Source organism: Miscanthus floridulus, chromosome 16, assembly GCF_019320115.1.
Source record: "Miscanthus floridulus cultivar M001 chromosome 16, ASM1932011v1, whole genome shotgun sequence".
Classification (NCBI taxonomy): domain Eukaryota; kingdom Viridiplantae; phylum Streptophyta; class Magnoliopsida; order Poales; family Poaceae; genus Miscanthus; species Miscanthus floridulus.
In genome coordinates this window covers 87,378,505-87,395,995 of record NC_089595.1, presented here as the reverse complement: position 1 = coordinate 87,395,995, position 17,491 = coordinate 87,378,505, and the positions used below count along the sequence as shown (strand labels likewise).

The 17,491-nt window shown below is 48.5% G+C and overlaps 2 protein-coding genes across 2 annotated transcripts; both read left to right on the top strand.

Moving 5' to 3' along the window:
* Window positions 1-4,649: 4,649 nt before the first annotated feature.
* LOC136514385 (uncharacterized) lies at window positions 4,650-5,604 on the top strand. The gene has a single exon (XM_066508349.1). It carries the CDS (start codon window positions 4,702-4,704, stop codon window positions 5,215-5,217), a length of 516 nt encoding a protein of 171 aa, XP_066364446.1. The 5' UTR covers window positions 4,650-4,701; the 3' UTR covers window positions 5,218-5,604.
* Window positions 5,605-11,041: 5,437 nt separating this feature from the next.
* LOC136511963 (actin-1) lies at window positions 11,042-14,466 on the top strand. The gene is made up of 5 exons (XM_066505971.1): window positions 11,042-11,189; window positions 12,256-12,323; window positions 12,404-12,797; window positions 12,889-13,502; window positions 14,021-14,466. Exons 2-5 carry the CDS (start codon window positions 12,267-12,269, stop codon window positions 14,084-14,086), a joined length of 1,131 nt encoding a protein of 376 aa, XP_066362068.1. The 5' UTR covers window positions 11,042-11,189; window positions 12,256-12,266; the 3' UTR covers window positions 14,087-14,466.
* Window positions 14,467-17,491: the final 3,025 nt, after the last annotated feature.

The window sequence follows — 17,491 nt, the reverse complement described above, 5'->3', positions numbered from 1 at the left end:
CTTCTCTTGTGCTTGCTTCTCTTCCTAAAGATAGGTTCGGCTTGAGGCCATTGAGATGAGGGGCATGCAGAGGCTGTCTCATCGATTAGACTGAGAGTATGAGTGTATTGTGAGGGATGATGAGTGGTGAGATGTGGTGACTAGTGGATGGTGAGAATGAGTGTTTGGGTTGGGATTTGAGGAGGTATTATATATATATTTACGCATCTGCATGTGTGAAAGCTCTAGTTTGGTTTTGGTGAATTGATGAAACCCTAAGTGCTAACCTAGTTTATCAAAGTGATTGTGAGATAGGTGGCACATTCCAAGTGGTGAAGCAAATGAAGATCATGACATGGTGATGGAGATGCCATGGTATTGATCAAGTGCTTGAACTTAAAAAAGAAGAAAGAGAAAAACAAAAAGCTCAAGGCAAATGTTAAATTGATAGTAGCTTTTTTGTTTAGTGATCGAGACGCTTAGAGAGTGTGATCATATTTAAGATCGATGGTCATACTATTAAGAGGAGTGAAACTCGTATCGAAATACGGTTATCAAAGTGCCACTAGATGCTCTAACTCATTGCATATGCATTTAGAATCTAGTGGAGTGCTAATACCCTTGAAAATGTTTGTGAAAATATGCTAACACACATGCACAAAGGTGATACACATTGTGTTTAGCACTTGGGAGCAAGGGTTCGAAACTTCACCGGCGGAGTGTCCGCCCATAGAGTGCGGACAGTCCGACGGTACCACCGGTGCCCTATACAGAAAAGACAGGGTTTCACAGAGTGCACCGGACGTTGGTCACGCAGTGTCCGATCAGTGGCGCGCAGTGAAGGCCGTCCTTGGTCTCTTGACCGGATGCAGGCTAAACACTGTTCAGCGTTCGGTCGTGCTGCTGTGGTGGCACATAGAGGAGACGGTGAGTGACCGAACGCTGGGTGAGTGCTGTCGGGCGTGACCGGACGTGTCCGATCGCTAGTGGAACCTTACAGGAAATGATCAGACGTTGGGGTCCTGTGTCCGGTCACTTTGAGCAGTGCGTCCGGTCACAACTTAAATGTACTGATGACCGTTGAGATCGAGCGATCAACGTTTAAAGCAGGGGCCACATGGCATGCATCGCACGATCGGACGCTGGGGTCCTACGTCCGGTCGATCTGACCGGCGCGTCCGATCGCCCCGACTTTTTAGTGAACAGAGAGCCAATGGCTCTATTCATGGGGCTCTCTATTTAAGCCCCATGGCCTGCTCAAGCTCTCTCTCTTGGCCATTTGCATTGACATAGCAACCTTGTGAGCTTAGTCAAAGCCCTCCCACTCATCTCCATCATTGATTTAATATTTTGTGAGATTGGGAGAGAATCCAAGTGCATTGCTTGAGTGATTGCATCTAGAGGCACTTGGTGTTCGTGTTTCGCTGCGGGATTCGCTTGTTGCTCTTGGTGGTTGCCACCACCTAGACAGCTTGGTGCAGCGGAGGAGGATTGGCACGAGTTGGTGATTGTTTGTGGCCATCTCCCGGTGATTGTAAGAGGACTTGTACCTTCTCTGGCGGAGCGTTGAAAGGTAATCTTAGTGGATTGCTCGTGTCATTGAGTTATCTCACTTGTGGGTAGGTTCTTGCTTTGTCCAATTGTGTGGACGAGGTTCGTGCAACACCTCTTAGCCACCGAACCACCAAGTGTTGGTCGACACAATAGGGACGTAGCGTGTTGGCAAGCACATGAACTTCGGAAGAAAATTGGTTGTCTCTTGCCTTTTGGTATTCTCCCGGTGATTGATTTAGTGTTCATCTTGTGATTGGTTCACTTCTCTACACGGCGGTATAATCACCCTACTCATCCATTTATATTCTTGCAAACTAGTTGTAGCAAGCTCTTTAGTGTAATTAGAATTGAGAGCTTGCTTTGTAGTTTGAGTTCATCTAGTGGAGTTCTTTAGTGTAGCAAGTGTGAGAGCTCTTAGTGAGTAGCGACTTAGCAAATTATGTGTCTAGTGATCATAGTAACTAGAATTGTTGGATAGGTGGCTTGCAACCCTTGTAGAGCTAGAGCAAGTTTGCATTTCGCTGTTTGTTATACTAATCAAATTGCTCTAGTTAACTTGTAGATTCTTAAATAGGCTATTCACCCCCCCTCTAGTCATATTAGGACCTTTCAATGTGCTAAGGATGCAAACCACAGCCAAACTATTAGGATTGTCAAATCCCTTTATTTTCTACTTTCCACTAAAGCTCATCGGTGCTGACTATGGCCTACACATATCTGGCGGTGTGCAGATTTCTTTACTTGCAGTGACGATCGAGATTAGTAGTTGGTTTCGTTCTACACTCAAGGATGCCTCTGGATGGGAGGTCACCAAGCTTCGCTTCCACGATAGAATAACAGTGTTCTGATTATTGTTAATTGTATCCAAATTATTGTAATACAACTATTTGTGCACTCTGATGTTGTATAACTCTGTAATCAGCTGTAAATTGGGCGCCCGTGATAGCCGAGATATCCTAGGATTATCATAGAGGGGCAATAAGGTCAGAATTTCTATTTTTGAAATCCCGGTCTATTACACCTCCAAGCTCTATATTTGAGTAGTGGAGGGAAAAAACGCCTTTAGTAGGCTACCTATCTGGTCCCTCTTAAAATTTGTGGGCTACCTAAATATCCTCCCCCTCTACACATTCCCACGAGTGAGTAGGGAGGCAGGTCGGTTTCTTCCTGTGCCACACCCAAACCACCACAACTCCTTGGCCAATCACACCTTTTCGCCGTTGTTGCCGCCATGCTCGCATCCCGTTGCTTCCCGCCTGATCCAAACTTCTCCCCAACCGATCCCGTCTCTTTCCCATCTGACCCCGCCTTCTTCTTGCCCAACGCCTCCTTCACGTTAAATTACATTTCTATGTAATAAAGGCATGGTCATTTTGTAAAGCATGGAATTGGTAGTATCTTACTACAACCAATAAATTTAACAAGATGTTAAGTGGATTGACCCATATTTCCCTCATGTTTTTGCTTTCTCAATTTTAAGATATGACCAGTACCCTTCCTGATTCATGATTTGATATAGAAAATCTAAGTTACATTTTGCAGTAACATTTGAATATAGCCATTTGTTGTGAATTGGATCCATTTCTTATCCGATCTGCAGTATCTCCTCTGTCTCTGAAACTGACAGGACAAGAGACCCATTTTTGCATTACCCTGCCAAAAAAGAGTTAGAAAAAGTTGAGGATGGTGTACCTTAATCTTGCTGCACGGCTGCACATCGATGAAGAGCTCTCTTGGCCCAAAGCGCTACGACGAGGATGGTGAAGGCAATCCTGGCGCGTTGGAAGGAGACGTTGCATGTCTCCCACTCCCAGGTCCCAGCCGTTGAAGAGCAGCACAATGTGGCCGCCGAAGCTGCAGGTGAGGCTGCCTATGCGAGCTCCACTCCCCGTACGCACTAGACACCTGGCAGCCAACCAAGCCGCACAGCCTGAAGCCCAAAAGGAGGAGTACCGTCCGGACTGCCTGATATGGCCGGAACAATCCAGCCACACATAGGCTTTGTTTCGTTTGAGGCGTACTATTCTAACGCATAAATATTATTTTTCTCAAATAATAAATCAGCAAAGTACTTTTAATCATAACTTTTTAGCAAAACGAACACGACCATTGACAAGTCACCTCCGTGCCAGCCACGTGCGGCCCCGTCATGCGCCGGCGAGTCGCGGTTAGTGGCGGGGCCCAGGGGCACATAAACGCTGGCTCCCCAGAGTCCTTTTGGTCACGGAATGAATGAGGCCTCGTTTAGATGCTGAAAAAATTTCAGCCCGATGAATAGTACCACTTTCGTCTTATTTGACAAATATTGTCCAATCGTGGACCAACTAGGCTCAAAAGATTCATCTCGTGATTTCCAACTAAACTGTGTAATTAGTTATTTTTTTTACCCATATTTAATACTCCATGCAAGCGGCTAAAAATTGATGTGATGGAGAGAGAGTGAAAAAACTTGGAATTTTGGTGGCATCTAAACAAGGCCTGAATGATGGAATCCAAGGGTCTGGTGGTGCATTGACGCCTCATACCTGCGAGTTGCTGTTGGCACATTGGAAGAGGAGATGTGGGTTAAGATTTACCATGGAAATTCTAGTTTAAAAGCACGGGAATTCTAGTTTAAGCAGGTCGCTTTGCGGATATGCTCGCTGTTGTGTCTGTCATTCGCCCTCCCTGGTCTTCTACCCTCGCTGACATTATTTTTCCGTTTTAGATTTTCCCAGACTTCCCCTCAAAAAAAAAAAAAGATTTTCCCAGACTTTTCTCCTCGGAGGATCACGTCAAATTTGTTTCCGGCCCTGCCATGATCCCATCCCATCAGACGATCCAGAGTCGAGACGTGCCGGAGTATTTCTCCTCCTGCGTCTCCACATGATTTTTCAACTGTTTTTAATTTGCCTGCTCATGCACTTACAGCCGCACAGCATTAAGCCCGTCTCTAATTCGTAGTTTGCCGACTAATAGAGCACCCAAGACAGCGACTCGACATATATCTCTGCATAGTTTATCATCACCCATCAATCATAATGGCGCCTCGCTCGTAGACTCGTACGTACGCTCGTCACTCGTCACGTTGTATAAGGCCACAAGCCTCTGTTCCCCACAAGAACGATTCGCGCGCAGTCCTTCTCCTTCCTTCGCGCACTCCTCGGAGCTCCTGCTTTGGACTCGGCCATGGCGGATGCACGGCTGCACTACTCCAGGCGACTTCTGCTACACCTGCAGGGGCCGGCCGCGTGCCCGTCGCCCGTCCCCGCGGCGCCCGGCGCCGCCGTTCCGGACGATCGGCCGGTCCCGGCAGCGGCAGGCGAACTCAACTACGACACGATCCTCACCCTCGCGCTCCTCACGTGCGGCCTCATCGCGGCGCTCACGTTCCGCCTCGTGCTCCAGTGCGCGCTCCGCGTCACGCGCGGCGCGTGCTGCGGCGGAGCCGACGCGCAGGACGACGACGACGACGACGACCTCGAGGAGCAGGAGCAAGAGCAGCAGCACGCGGGCGGAGGGGCGGGGCCGGCGCAGCAGCTGCAGGCCTCGGCAGCGCGGCACGGGCACGGGAGGAAGCAGCTGCGGCGGCTCCCGGCGCTGGTGCAGGCGCTGACGTGCCTGGCGTTCTCGGCGGGGCTGGAGCTGGCCGGGTCGTCGCAGTCGGAGTGCGCCATCTGCCTCGCCGAGTTCGCGCGCGGGTAGGCGGTGCGCGTGCTGCCGCGCTGCAACCACGGCTTCCACGCGCGCTGCATTGACCGCTGGCTCGAAGCGCGGCCGACGTGCCCCACCTGCAGACAGGCGCCGTTTGCCGAGCCCACCGTGTTTCTGTAGCCAGACAGCTCTGGCCTCTGGGCAGCGTCGTGCTTGTGGAGCCCGTATCACTTGGCGATCGCGTGCATGGCCCGCCTTGTGCTTGTGGTGCCCGTATCACTTCCACTTTGCGCGATCGTTAGTAGTGTTTGTACATTAGCAGCGTGCTAACGGAATATTGACAGCGTGTTACATGGTTTGAGACCTTGTGAGTAGAATATATCGATGGTCTTAAATTTGAGAGGCAGTATCATTCAGACACTAAAGTTTCATTTTTGATTTCTAGGTCCCAATTTATCTCGGGCTTCAATATTAGTCCATATAGGTTTTAACTCCCTCTTTGATTCGAATATGGCATGTTGGGTTCAGTAACTACACTTGCATAGTAGTAGTCATTTAGGTAAGTTTCAAAACTTGCTACACGAGATACTAAACTTGCACGCTCGTGCTATATAGGTTGATAACTTCCAAAAGTACAGATCTAAGTCCCAAACTTGTTAATCGGGCCATATGATGTCTAAATTATCATTGTTTGCGATAAACCGCTTGCATGCCCACATTCATCCCTCTCTCATCTCTTTCCCCATTCCCTCCTGTGTAGGCCCTTATGTCATCCATTTATCTCATCTCCTTCACCACTCCCCTCATGTGCTAAAGCAATTTCTCCCCCTACTACCACCGCCCCCTCCCCTTGCTAAGAACAATCTTTGTTCTAAACCAATTCCTTCCTTTAATCTCTCTTTTCTCTTCTCAATTCTTCCCCCCAAATTCCCCTAAAAAAGTTCAACATGTCGCCTTCCGCTTGCCAGATTGGCAGTAGAACCCTGCCGCCGCCGCTTTTTCCCTTCCATTAGAGGGGCAACCCTAGTGCAGCCGCCCTTTTCCCTTTACTCTCCCCCAACCCCCCCCCCCCCCCCAATTCTACCTCTAGTTTAGGCGCGTGACAAGACGCAAAAAGGCGAAAACGAAGAGAAAGGACAAAAGATAAAAAAAATATAAGTATTCTATTTTTTTTAGAACACGCCGTAGCGCATATTTCATTAAGCAGATAGAGTTTTGAAAACAAGCCATGGTAACGACATGGTTACCAAAACCTAGCACTACTGGATTCACAACCAAAGATTATATTTTAGCAAATTTTGCGACAAAGGGCAAAACGAACTACAACCTCGCCAAGATCAGCCCCAGGCATCTGTTCCCTGCCGAGCACCAGCGCTCGGCCTCCTCCTGCATCGCGAGAACCAGCAGCCCAGGCGTGGATGCAACAGCATTAAAGGTGCGGGAGTTCCTTTCTTTCCACAACATCCAGCCCACGACGGCTTGTGCAGCTCCTAGAATTTCATCCGCAAGCAAATTACATAAGCTGGAGAGTTTGGTCTCCTGGATACACACACACGACGGCTTGTGCAGCAGCATCAATTCGCGAACCACATTACGACGTGCGCGATCATTGAGACCGCGGACGTTCCAGACGAAGCAACTGAAGGTCGTCGACATTGGATAACCAATTGGGCGACATCCATGTGTGATGGCAGCGCTCAGAGCGCCGCGTCCTCCAGACCATGGAGGTTTAGGTCCACAGTTGTCAGGTCAATTCCATTTTCAAGGAAGAGTTGTAGTGCCTCCCTTTTCCTGGTCGACATATCTCCCCTGAATGCCAGCTTGATCTTCTTCTCAACCTCAGAGGCATGCTCACCCTCCGCCACAGCGACTCCCAGCTTCTTAAGGAGCAGCAGCTGCGCCTGCACCGTTGCATTTGGTGCCCTTGGCCTTGCTGCGATCCTGCCACTCCGTCGCAGCGACGGGATGGAGACCGGCGTTCGCGCCCGCCGAGGCCTAGGTCCCGCGCGGATCAGGGGCATGTGCATGGGGACGCACACCTCCGCCTCCAGCGCAGCCTGTGTAGCGGTTGCCGCATCCATGACAGTGGCCGCATCATTGGCCGCATCCACCACAGAAACAGGTTCCTCCACAGCGCTCTCCTCCTCCTCATGAAGTCCAGCCCCATCAACAACTGGGCTGGCCGCAACATATGTGGTGGAGACAAGTTCAGCCTCAATCAGGTCCGCCCACCAGTCCACCGAGTTCGAGGTCGACCCGGAAGTGGCCCCCTCCTGACCAACACACGCTTGAGCACTGACATCATTTGAAAGCTCATTCACCGCCAGATCAGCCCACCAGTCCTGATCAACATGTACAGGTTCGAGTGTTGAAACACCCACGTGGAGGAGCAGTGGCGCGACGTTCAGGAACCGCGCCACGACGCCGGTGGTAGGGGAGCCGAGCTGCCTATCAATCCACGGTGATGGAGTGTTGACCGTCGTAAAATTTGATGCCCGCGTCCAAGGAGTACGCGGTGTAGACATCATCTCCCAACGCTCGGGAGCCTCCACAGACTCCTTGCATGTGCCATGAACATCAGTGTGCCGAGCAACGACCTCCGGCGCACAGGGGCATCTGAACTCGCCCACCTGCACTGACATGGATGGATCACGTCCACCCGCTTCCTCTAGTGGGTAGTAGCATGTTGGGTGATAATTATTACAGTTGCTATCACCGGAGTCATCATCACTGTCGCGCCGCGGTGTTGGCCATTGCTCCCCCCGGTCTTGAAAGTTATCATCAGCACGACCATCATCAGGGCCGTCACTATCATCATTACGATCATCATCACCAGGTGAGGCAGGGGGTGTGGTCCAATCCTGGAAGGCGAGCACCCTGATCCTAACCTGGTACTGTAAGAGGCGTGGCGGGGCAGGATTGCCCATAGCTGCAACAGGCAAAACAGGCTCCGGAATTGAGATGGTCTGCTCGTCTTCGATGAGATCCGGATGTTTGCACCATGCCTTGACAAAGAATTCTCGGTCGTCATCATCAGGTATGTCTCGAAGCCTTGTGATTTCAATCCCCGAGCAAGAAGGGCCCAGGATGATCTGGGCAGCAGCCACATTGCGCGCGTGAAGCGGTACACGCAGCATGCCCACAACCACCTGAAAATTGAAGCTTTCTGCAGTGGCCAGTGAAGTTCGTTGCCAAGGTCTCCAGGTGAGGGGCAGAAGGTATCCACCCGGCCGCGAAGCAAGGACACGGTCACGGTCCGCACGCCGGCGAAAACGTGCGATGAAATCTTTCGGGTGGTGCCGCCGCAACTCCACATTGTTCATCGTAAGCTCAAACTCAGAGTAGAGGAAGCTGTAGACTGTGGCCGTTGAAACCACCGGCCTGGTGCCCCCCACCAAGCCCACCAGGGCCAGCTCAAGCGCATCCTCGGCCGCCTGGATCTCCGTGGAACGCGGGATAACCACCGTGGGCGCGCGCGGGTCCCGAATAGCGGGGTCGGCAAGGTTCCTAGAGCCCCTGTCAAACTCCAAGCTGGTGCCGGCGGCGGGCTGGAAGACAGGTGGCGGAGGTGGAGGCGGAGGTGGTGGGGGTGGCGACGGCGCAGCCGGTGGCGATGGATGCCGACAGCAGCAAGGCACCGACGTGGACCACCCTGTTGACAACGAACCCCCAGAGACGGTGTCCGCCGAGTTGGGCCAAAGGCGCGCACCATCCGGGCGTCGCGGCGTGACCCGGCGAGCGTCCCCAGACCGCCGCGGGGAGCGGCCACGCTTCACCCCAACAGCCGAGGAGCAGGGGAGTGGGCAGCTCGCAGCGTGGTGGCCCTCGCCCCAACAGTTGTAGCATCTCGGCCTGGCGCGGCACTGCGCCTTGACATGGCCCGGCTGGAGGCAGTTGAAGCACAAGCCCTCCAGCTCCGGTGAGACGGGTCTCGGCGGCGACCTTGGAGGACTGTGGCGCCTGTCGCAGCGCTTGGAACGCACCTGGAAGAACCCCTCCCGGTCCGGCTGTCCCTGAGGCCACGCAGGGTGCGACGGCGGGGACCTCCCGCCCCGGACCAGAGCACGCCGCGGCGGTGGGGGCGGCAGATCAGGCACCACGGCCGGGTGGGAACGTCGCGCGGCCGCCATGAATCCCTCCGTGCGGCGCTTGCTGTGACGATGACGACGCGCCCGCCGACGCTTACCGGCAGTCTCCATCACACTCTTCCCCTTCCCCTGCGGCGGCGGCGGCGGCGACTCGAGCACATCAGAATCGGGATAGTCCTCCGAGTCACTGAGAGCCACACGCTCCACAGGACCACGGCCGAGGGCATCTTCCCACTGCAGGTCGGCAGCCTCCGCCCGAAGCTCGCCCTCCGCCAGATCCGCCCAGGAACGACGCCGGGAGGGGCCCCCCATCATCATCTCTATCCTTCACGGCCGCCGCTGAGCAGATGGCGGCGAGCAGCCCAAGTATTCTATTTCATTGGACGCTCTCAGTCGACTTAGCCTTCAATGGTTCATGATCCTTTATATTTATAGGATAGGTGGACTTATCCCAAGGTGATCGAAACTCTCACCAAATCCCCATGCAAAAATATAATTTCAACTCGGTTTTAAGTCGTCCAAACCGCTTAACCAGAATAGCCGGTTTTGAAAACAGGTTTCCACGAGGTTGATCTTCCTGAATACATAAATTTAGATTTCTATATATTCATTTTCAAACGTAACATGTGCAATACAGTCACTCCAATGCGCACCAAATCAACCGAGTCCACCGTGCAACGCAAATTCACTCCAATGCGCGTCGCGTAGTATGTGCCTGGAAATGTGTGTTTTTTTATTATCACAAAGCACCACGTGCATTGCACTCCATGCCTCGTCAAAATCGCCAGATTCAAGGTTCATTGCATACGATGGCACTTGGCTCATTAACAGTCCAACGCATAAGCTCCATAGAGAGTTAAAATCTGCAACCTTACAACAGGATCCATTATATATCGCGACAGCAAACAAGATAACTCTGATTGCGAAATGTCTTGTATCTGAAACACCAGAGCACCAATTCGGTCTAAACTTAACAGCTTGAGAGCATTAGCAAGCACCATGGAATCCGTCTCTAATATGATTCGTGACATGCTTAATCGTGCTGCATAAAGAACGCTCTTGTAAGCAGAAATCGCTTCAACAATATGCAAGGCTGATGAAGCATTAACGAATGTTCCCTGCCCCAGCCGCAAGCACGAAATGTACTGACTGGGTACATAAGCTCTGATCAATCATTGATCCAAGTGATGTTGGCCCTTTCGGCCTTTCCCCAACTGAGTGAGTGAGCCCAGCAAAAGGCCACTTCATCGGGCCATCGGACACGCCGAATCCTCCGTACAGTGCGAGAAGTCGATGCTCCCCGACAAAAAAAATTGTCGCGTCAGCACTCAGCCGGCAGCGACGGACCAGCAGGCCGTAGCAGTAGCCGCCTAGCCGGCGGCCGCTAGGCGCCGGCGTTGGGGCCCTAACACTTGCCAAATTCTACGCTGGCCCTACCACTTTGGGCACCGAAAGGTCCCTGCGACGGCGACGGCTAGGCCGGACTGATTGAGCCTTTCGGGCCCTTTCTCTGCCGTCCCCCGAATGGCCGAATCATCAGGCCGGACCGCGGGCCCAGATACAGAGACGAGTCCTGCACGTCTCAAGCTGCGGGTACGCTCCGACGTGTCGATCGAGAACAACACGTGCCGATTCCTTAGCGTTACGTGGATACAGGCGGCTTGTGGGAGCAAAAGGCACGGGACCGGTCCCCGCGGGCCGTCAGGCCGTCACGCTCGCAGCACCGGCCGTTTTCTACGGGCGGTGCAGTGGACGCACCCTTTGACGGCCGCGGCGTGTGGTATAAACCCCCCCGCCCGTCACGCCGCCCCGTCCATGCGTTTCCTTTTTGTCTCGCTTGCTTCCTTCCTTTCGAGTCCTTGCGGTCACTGCTCGCCGATCGAGTTTCTCCGGATTCCAGAGAGGCCGAAGCGATCGCCGCACCTCTTTGACCAGGTGATTCTCTCCCTCTTGCTCTTCTGTTCGATCTCAAATTGTCTGCGGAATCGTACTAGTTTTTATCCCCCGACAGATCGCCTCGCTCACCAGGATTGGTGGTGTCTGGTAACTTTTTTTGTGTGTGGTTTCTGCGTCCGGTGCTGCTGATTTTCCGTGGTTTTGTTTGGTTTGTGGCGATTTCGTTGGAGGGCAAAGGAATTCGCTGGGATAGTAGGATTATGCTAAGGCTTGCTGTAGGCTATGGTAGGATTATGCTATGGCGCCGTGCCACCGATCGACCCACCGTCAGTACTGACTACTGAAACACTACTAGTAGGTTCACCCGCTGCCAGTGGTGTCGCCTATGGTAGGATTATTTTTTTGAAACAACAGCCTACGAATTAACTGGCTACTGAAATACGTATCTTGTAGCTCTTCGTATTGTTACTCCCTGCCCAAAACCAAGAAATCAGGATTGACTTCAAATCGTAGAAACCGCTGCCATGGAGCTTTTCGGTTCCCCGTTGATCTCTAGTTGCCTGGGATAGTAGGAGTAGTAATTTTTTTTTATATTAGAAATGCCCGTCAAGAGTTATACGGTTCTACCAAGCATATGTTGATGGAGCAGGGATAATACTAATTTTATTGCGTGGTACACAGCAGCACCAAGGCCAGATTGTGTAGAGACAGTTCTTGTTGTTCTGGCAAATATCCCAAAAGAAGTTGGTTCCTGTGAACTTATCTGTGACCAATGGTGATATATGCTTCATTTTAGAAAACTGAGATCACCGGAGAGCATAATTTGTCTGACTCCGCATCTACATTTATACGCAAATACTGCATATAGAAGTATCTTAGGCTGTTGTACTCCCGTAGTAGCTTTATAGAAGTCACAAGTAAAGGAAAGACAATTACAGAAACAGAAGGCTTTTCCTTGAACCATGAGCAGAAAGTGTATTTTGATTCCCCTGACCAGGCTTGATAACTATAACTAGTACTCAATTACTGCAGTTTTCTCTGAATGTGTACTGAACGCTTTCTCTGAATGTGTACTGAACGCTGAACATTGGTCTCTCTGTTACAGAATAGTTGAGAATGGCTGACGAGGATATTCAGCCTATTGTATGCGACAATGGCACTGGAATGGTCAAGGTTGTTATCTCAAAAGTCTTTTCAACAAAGCAACTCTACTCCTGTGACCTAATTGTTCTTCAACTCCTTAATATTTACAGGCCGGTTTTGCTGGTGATGATGCACCAAGAGCTGTCTTCCCCAGCATTATTGGAAGACCACGCCATACCGGTGTCATGGTTGGCATGGGCCAAAAGGATGCCTATGTAGGTGATGAGGCTCAGGCCAAGAGAGGCATCCTGACACTGAAGTACCCGATTGAGCATGGCATTGTCAACAACTGGGATGACATGGAGAAAATCTGGCATCACACCTTCTACAACGAGCTCCGTGTTGCGCCTGAAGATCACCCTGTACTGCTGACCGAGGCCCCTCTCAACCCCAAGGCCAACAGAGAGAAAATGACACAGATTATGTTTGAAACCTTTGAATGCCCAGCAATGTATGTTGCTATCCAGGCTGTTCTTTCCTTGTATGCTAGTGGGCGAACAACTGGTAAGATAGTTGCCGCCTCAGAAATAGTAAATGCACTACAAATATCATACGGTAATCTTGACAAACCTCTTTCTCAAATATCTGTGTGCAGGTATTGTGATGGACTCTGGTGATGGTGTGAGCCACACAGTTCCAATCTATGAAGGATACACACTTCCTCATGCTATTCTCCGTTTGGATCTTGCGGGGCGTGACCTCACCGACCACCTAATGAAGATCCTCACAGAGAGAGGGTACTCCCTCACTACGAGCGCTGAGCGGGAAATTGTCAGGGACATAAAGGAGAAGCTCGCCTATGTTGCCCTTGATTATGAACAGGAGCTGGAAACTGCCAGGAGCAGCTCCTCTGTTGAGAAGAGCTACGAGATGCCTGATGGTCAGGTAATCACCATTGGGTCAGAAAGGTTCAGGTGCCCCGAGGTGCTGTTCCAGCCATCTCTTGTTGGTATGGAATCGCCTGGCGTACATGAAGCCACATACAACTCCATCATGAAGTGCGATGTTGATATCAGGAAGGATTTGTATGGTAACGTTGTCCTCAGTGGAGGATCTACCATGTTCCCTGGGATTGCCGATCGTATGAACAAGGAGATCACGTCCCTGGCCCCTAGTAGCATGAAGGTTAAAGTGATTGCACCACCTGAAAGGAAGTACAGTGTCTGGATTGGTGGCTCTATTTTGGCTTCTCTCAGCACTTTTCAGCAGGTAGGCTTTTTTCTTTATTACTTCCTTTTTTATATAAGTAGTAGGCTTTTATCATTCAATTATTCATGAGAACCTACAGCAGCCTTGACCATGTGGGTTTTTTGCAGTTAAAGTTGAAATAACCCATTATATATACCAACTCAATTTAGGTTAAACTTGCAGGGTATGCACTTCTCTTTTCTGAGAAATGCAATTGGAATACAAATATATTCATGATTTAGTCAATTACTCCGGTTGTCGAGCATAGACGATCAACTTCTCTTCATAGGTGCTGCACATGTTGCTCCATCCTCCATGTGGTTGTTTAATCAGTAGACATATATTTCAGTTGGATAGTAACATCTTTTTGAGGAAATGAAAAGATTTAAGGCCTTTTTCTTCACAATAGATACAAGTGGTTTGTGGAAATGGAATTACTAGTGTGATAGCACTGGACATTTTTCTTGCATTGCCATTACTTCCACTTGTTTTTTTCATTCCATTTTCAACTCTTTGACAATCGGTGACTGTGTTGGCAGATGTGGATCTCCAAGGGAGAGTATGATGAAACCGGTCCAGGCATTGTCCACATGAAGTGCTTCTAAGGCCTTGTTCGGTTGATCCACTTTCGGATGATTTCGGTTGATTTCGGATGATTCAGTAGTGTTCTATGAGAGAGAATAAGCTGAAACAAGTTGAAAGTAGTTTCTGGGGAAGTTCGACATAGTTCATATATCGTAAGGCGCTACCGGCTCCTGTGAACCAATACATGATACTGCCATGATAAGGAGTAAGCAGAAATAACAGCAGTGACTCCGATTCGTTACCTGCTGTATGAGATGGGTCACACTTGTATATTCGCTACCGCGCCGTACTGGTGTAACGTGTTGCCTCAGAGTTTGCCTTTAGCTGGTTCCGTTCTAAAAATAAGTACTGTTTTTGGTTGGCTGCAAGTCATTTTGAACTTTGGTTACAAATTATTTTATGTTGTGCTTGACTATTTTAAATTTTTATTTAATGTTTGTTTTTTTCATAGTTGCAAAATGATACAAGTGGCGTGTAGAGTTTTGATATATGGCTCTGTTTCCTAGAGCTCTAGCACTAGATGGAAATATGTGGTTTTCTTACAACCTATCATAGGTAGCTAGCTCTAGAAAATCTTGGATCTGTAAGTATGTCATGTGCACTTATATGATCAATCTTGTTTATAATTAGATTAATAAAAATATTCAAACCACTTTAATTTAGTCTATTAACTACGGGTATGATCGGTTGTATGCACAACTCTTCTCCATGCTTCCATGATGCCAACTGGATTTGATTTGTTGCAGCCATGAGGAACGTCTATGTTAAGAGCGCAAGAATCATGGATTTATTTGAAAAACTCTGCTTTGGCTGTTGTTGATCTTCGAAATTCAAAAGGAAAGCGACGAGTGGGGCAGCATTTTTTTTTAAAAAATTACACAGTACATCGTATGCACACAACACGCACGTATACTTGCTTCTACGAACACACGTACGTAAATCCTACCCCCATAAGCACCTCCGTAGGCAGCAATTGATTGGTGTGCAGATTATGTTAATCTGATTGCTTTTTCTCTTCATTGGAGTAAAAAAGACTTTTTGGTAAATTGAGTTAGCTGTACATGTGCTAATTCGCCTGTTTGTAGGACTTAAAATTGTCTGAAGTGTAGCGCTGTATGTCTGAAATGTTACTGGGAACTTGCTATGTATGTGTAGGACTCAATTCGGCTGTATATGTTGCTGGCAGCTTGTGGTAATAGAAAGCCTAGGAACACCACTTGTGAAGTCAAGCTAGAGATGGGTTAAGAGGGGTGAGATATACCTGAGGTAACCCAAAACATCACTTGTGCAGTCAACCAAACACACATATTTGCACTCTCCTGTACCTAGGCATGGAAACCAATCACGTGCACAACAATATACATCTATCTATCGAGTCCAACCAAACATCTGTAAGTTGCATGTAAGGATACGTTGCATAGGGTCTACATGCTATGCAAGTTTGTGCGAGCAACCAATCAGACCCTGCAGACAGTCCTAGAGTACAAGCAGACATGTACAGACCCATAGAAAATAAGGGTCAAGACAATACTTACCTATTTATGTTTTATCCTTCTATAAATTTTTAAAGCTATAGTTTATTTTAAGAAGGCTATAACATCCATAATATACAAGCTAATGTTGGCAATAATACGACAATCTCTTATTAAGTATTTATCAAATTTAAAATACAATTTTGATAGAATTTTTCTCCTATTGCAAAGCATGAACATATTTAATTATAAAATATATCATAATTTTAATTTCATATTATCTATTCGTTTGTATAGTTCAATATCAAGTTCCGATGACTTTCTTTGTGTACCCATAAAATTTTGTAATTTTATTTTTGAATATAAATAGTTAGCAGGAGTTAGTTGCCGACATGTCAAGGACAACTAGCCTATCTGCTTTTGATTACAATAGAAGAACCCTCCCAATTTTCCATATGGTAGCCCTCGTCACATCTTTCACCGGTACATGCATAAAGTTTTAGAGTCACATTTGTCTAGACTAATTTGGGCAACAAACTGCTCAATAATTTATTGGACCATGGCTATATCATGCTATAATAAGACAAATTTTGTTTTAATTTAAAGCTATATCAATGATTTACCACATCAATAATTTAGTGGTGAAAATATCTATTTTATTAAGAAAGAGGTCGAGTGCTCAAGTATCATAATATCTATTTATTATTAGTTTTTATATTTATGCTGAAAATAAGAAAAATAGTAAATAGAAACGGAGAAAGAATATAACAGAAGACATTCGGTAAATAATAGAAATGACTGAAATTTTGACTCTTTAATATTAGATATAGATTATACATGGATTGGAGCTCCAAGGCTATCCCTGTAGGACTTGTTTGAATCTGAATATTTGATGTGAATCCTGATGGAGCCTTCTACCATTGAATCAAGACAAGAAACCTTTTTAGGTAGAGATGGATAAGAAAACAGATATACGGAATATCACACATTTTTCTTTGAATGTTTATCAGTAGTGAACTGGTTCTTTCTCACAAATCTAACATAGCTTATTACAAAACTATCACTGAAGCAATTTTTGCCATATATATATTTTAAAATAGTTTCAGCACCAGGAAAACTGCTCCATGAAAAAAGTTGGACTGCCAAACTGTGGCCCTTTTAATCACGGCCCAAGTCTTATTTTTGAAATCATCACGGGCCAAGTCGGACGCCTCCCTTCGGGCTACCGCAGCCAATCGGAACGAAGGAAACCCCCACCCATGGATCGCCCCCCACGATCCACGCGCCTCCCACCAAATGCAATCGCAACCATCCATCGGCCATAGCTCCAACGCTTCAAACCTCTATGCTCCTCCCGAAAACGAAACCTGCCGCCGCCGAAAACACAAAAAATTTGAGCCTTTTAACTATATACCATTATAAAAGATGCTTCAGGCTTACGTGTCACTAAAAAGTTCAAACACACCTGGTGCTATGACACTCTACTTTTTTGTCCTTTACATCATTCCGTCCACTTTTAGCTCTAACGGTGTCAACTGTGCTGGAAAATGTCTAAACTACCCTCAGATATGCTAGCATAAGTGTATGTGATCTTTTAATCTTGGCCGCAGATCCAGAGAGGAACGGTGCAGGTTCATTGCCAGTATAAGTGTATTTCTAAAGTATTTCCAAATTTATTCTTCTAAAAGAAAATGGCTCTATAAGGTGTAAGCATGATTTTACGGTGAGGTAATCAAGCTCGCAAGGCAGAGTTCCCTCTGCTGCTCGCTCCGGCCGCTCGCGCGGCGTTGTGCACGTGGCGTTGTCGCAGAAGCCAGCGAGGACGACAAGCCACGTAGAGCTGCGCCACCCCATCCCCAGCCACCGACGCCGCCGCGGTAGAGTTCGACACGCTCATGGATGCCCAGTTCGGCGACCCCAACAGGAACCACGTTGCCCCGGATCTTGGCTCCA

Excerpts from the sequence above, each read along its gene's own strand:
- LOC136514385 (XM_066508349.1), top strand. The coding sequence starts at position 4,702 with ATGGCGGATGCACGGCTGCACTACTCCAGGCGACTTCTGCTACACCTG.
- LOC136511963 (XM_066505971.1), top strand. The coding sequence starts at position 12,267 with ATGGCTGACGAGGATATTCAGCCTATTGTATGCGACAATGGCACTGGA. Across the intron at positions 12,798-12,888 it reads TGCTAGTGGGCGAACAACTG|GTATTGTGATGGACTCTGGT; the intron begins GTAAGATAGTTG and ends ATCTGTGTGCAG. Across the intron at positions 13,503-14,020 it reads CTCTCAGCACTTTTCAGCAG|ATGTGGATCTCCAAGGGAGA; the intron begins GTAGGCTTTTTT and ends CTGTGTTGGCAG.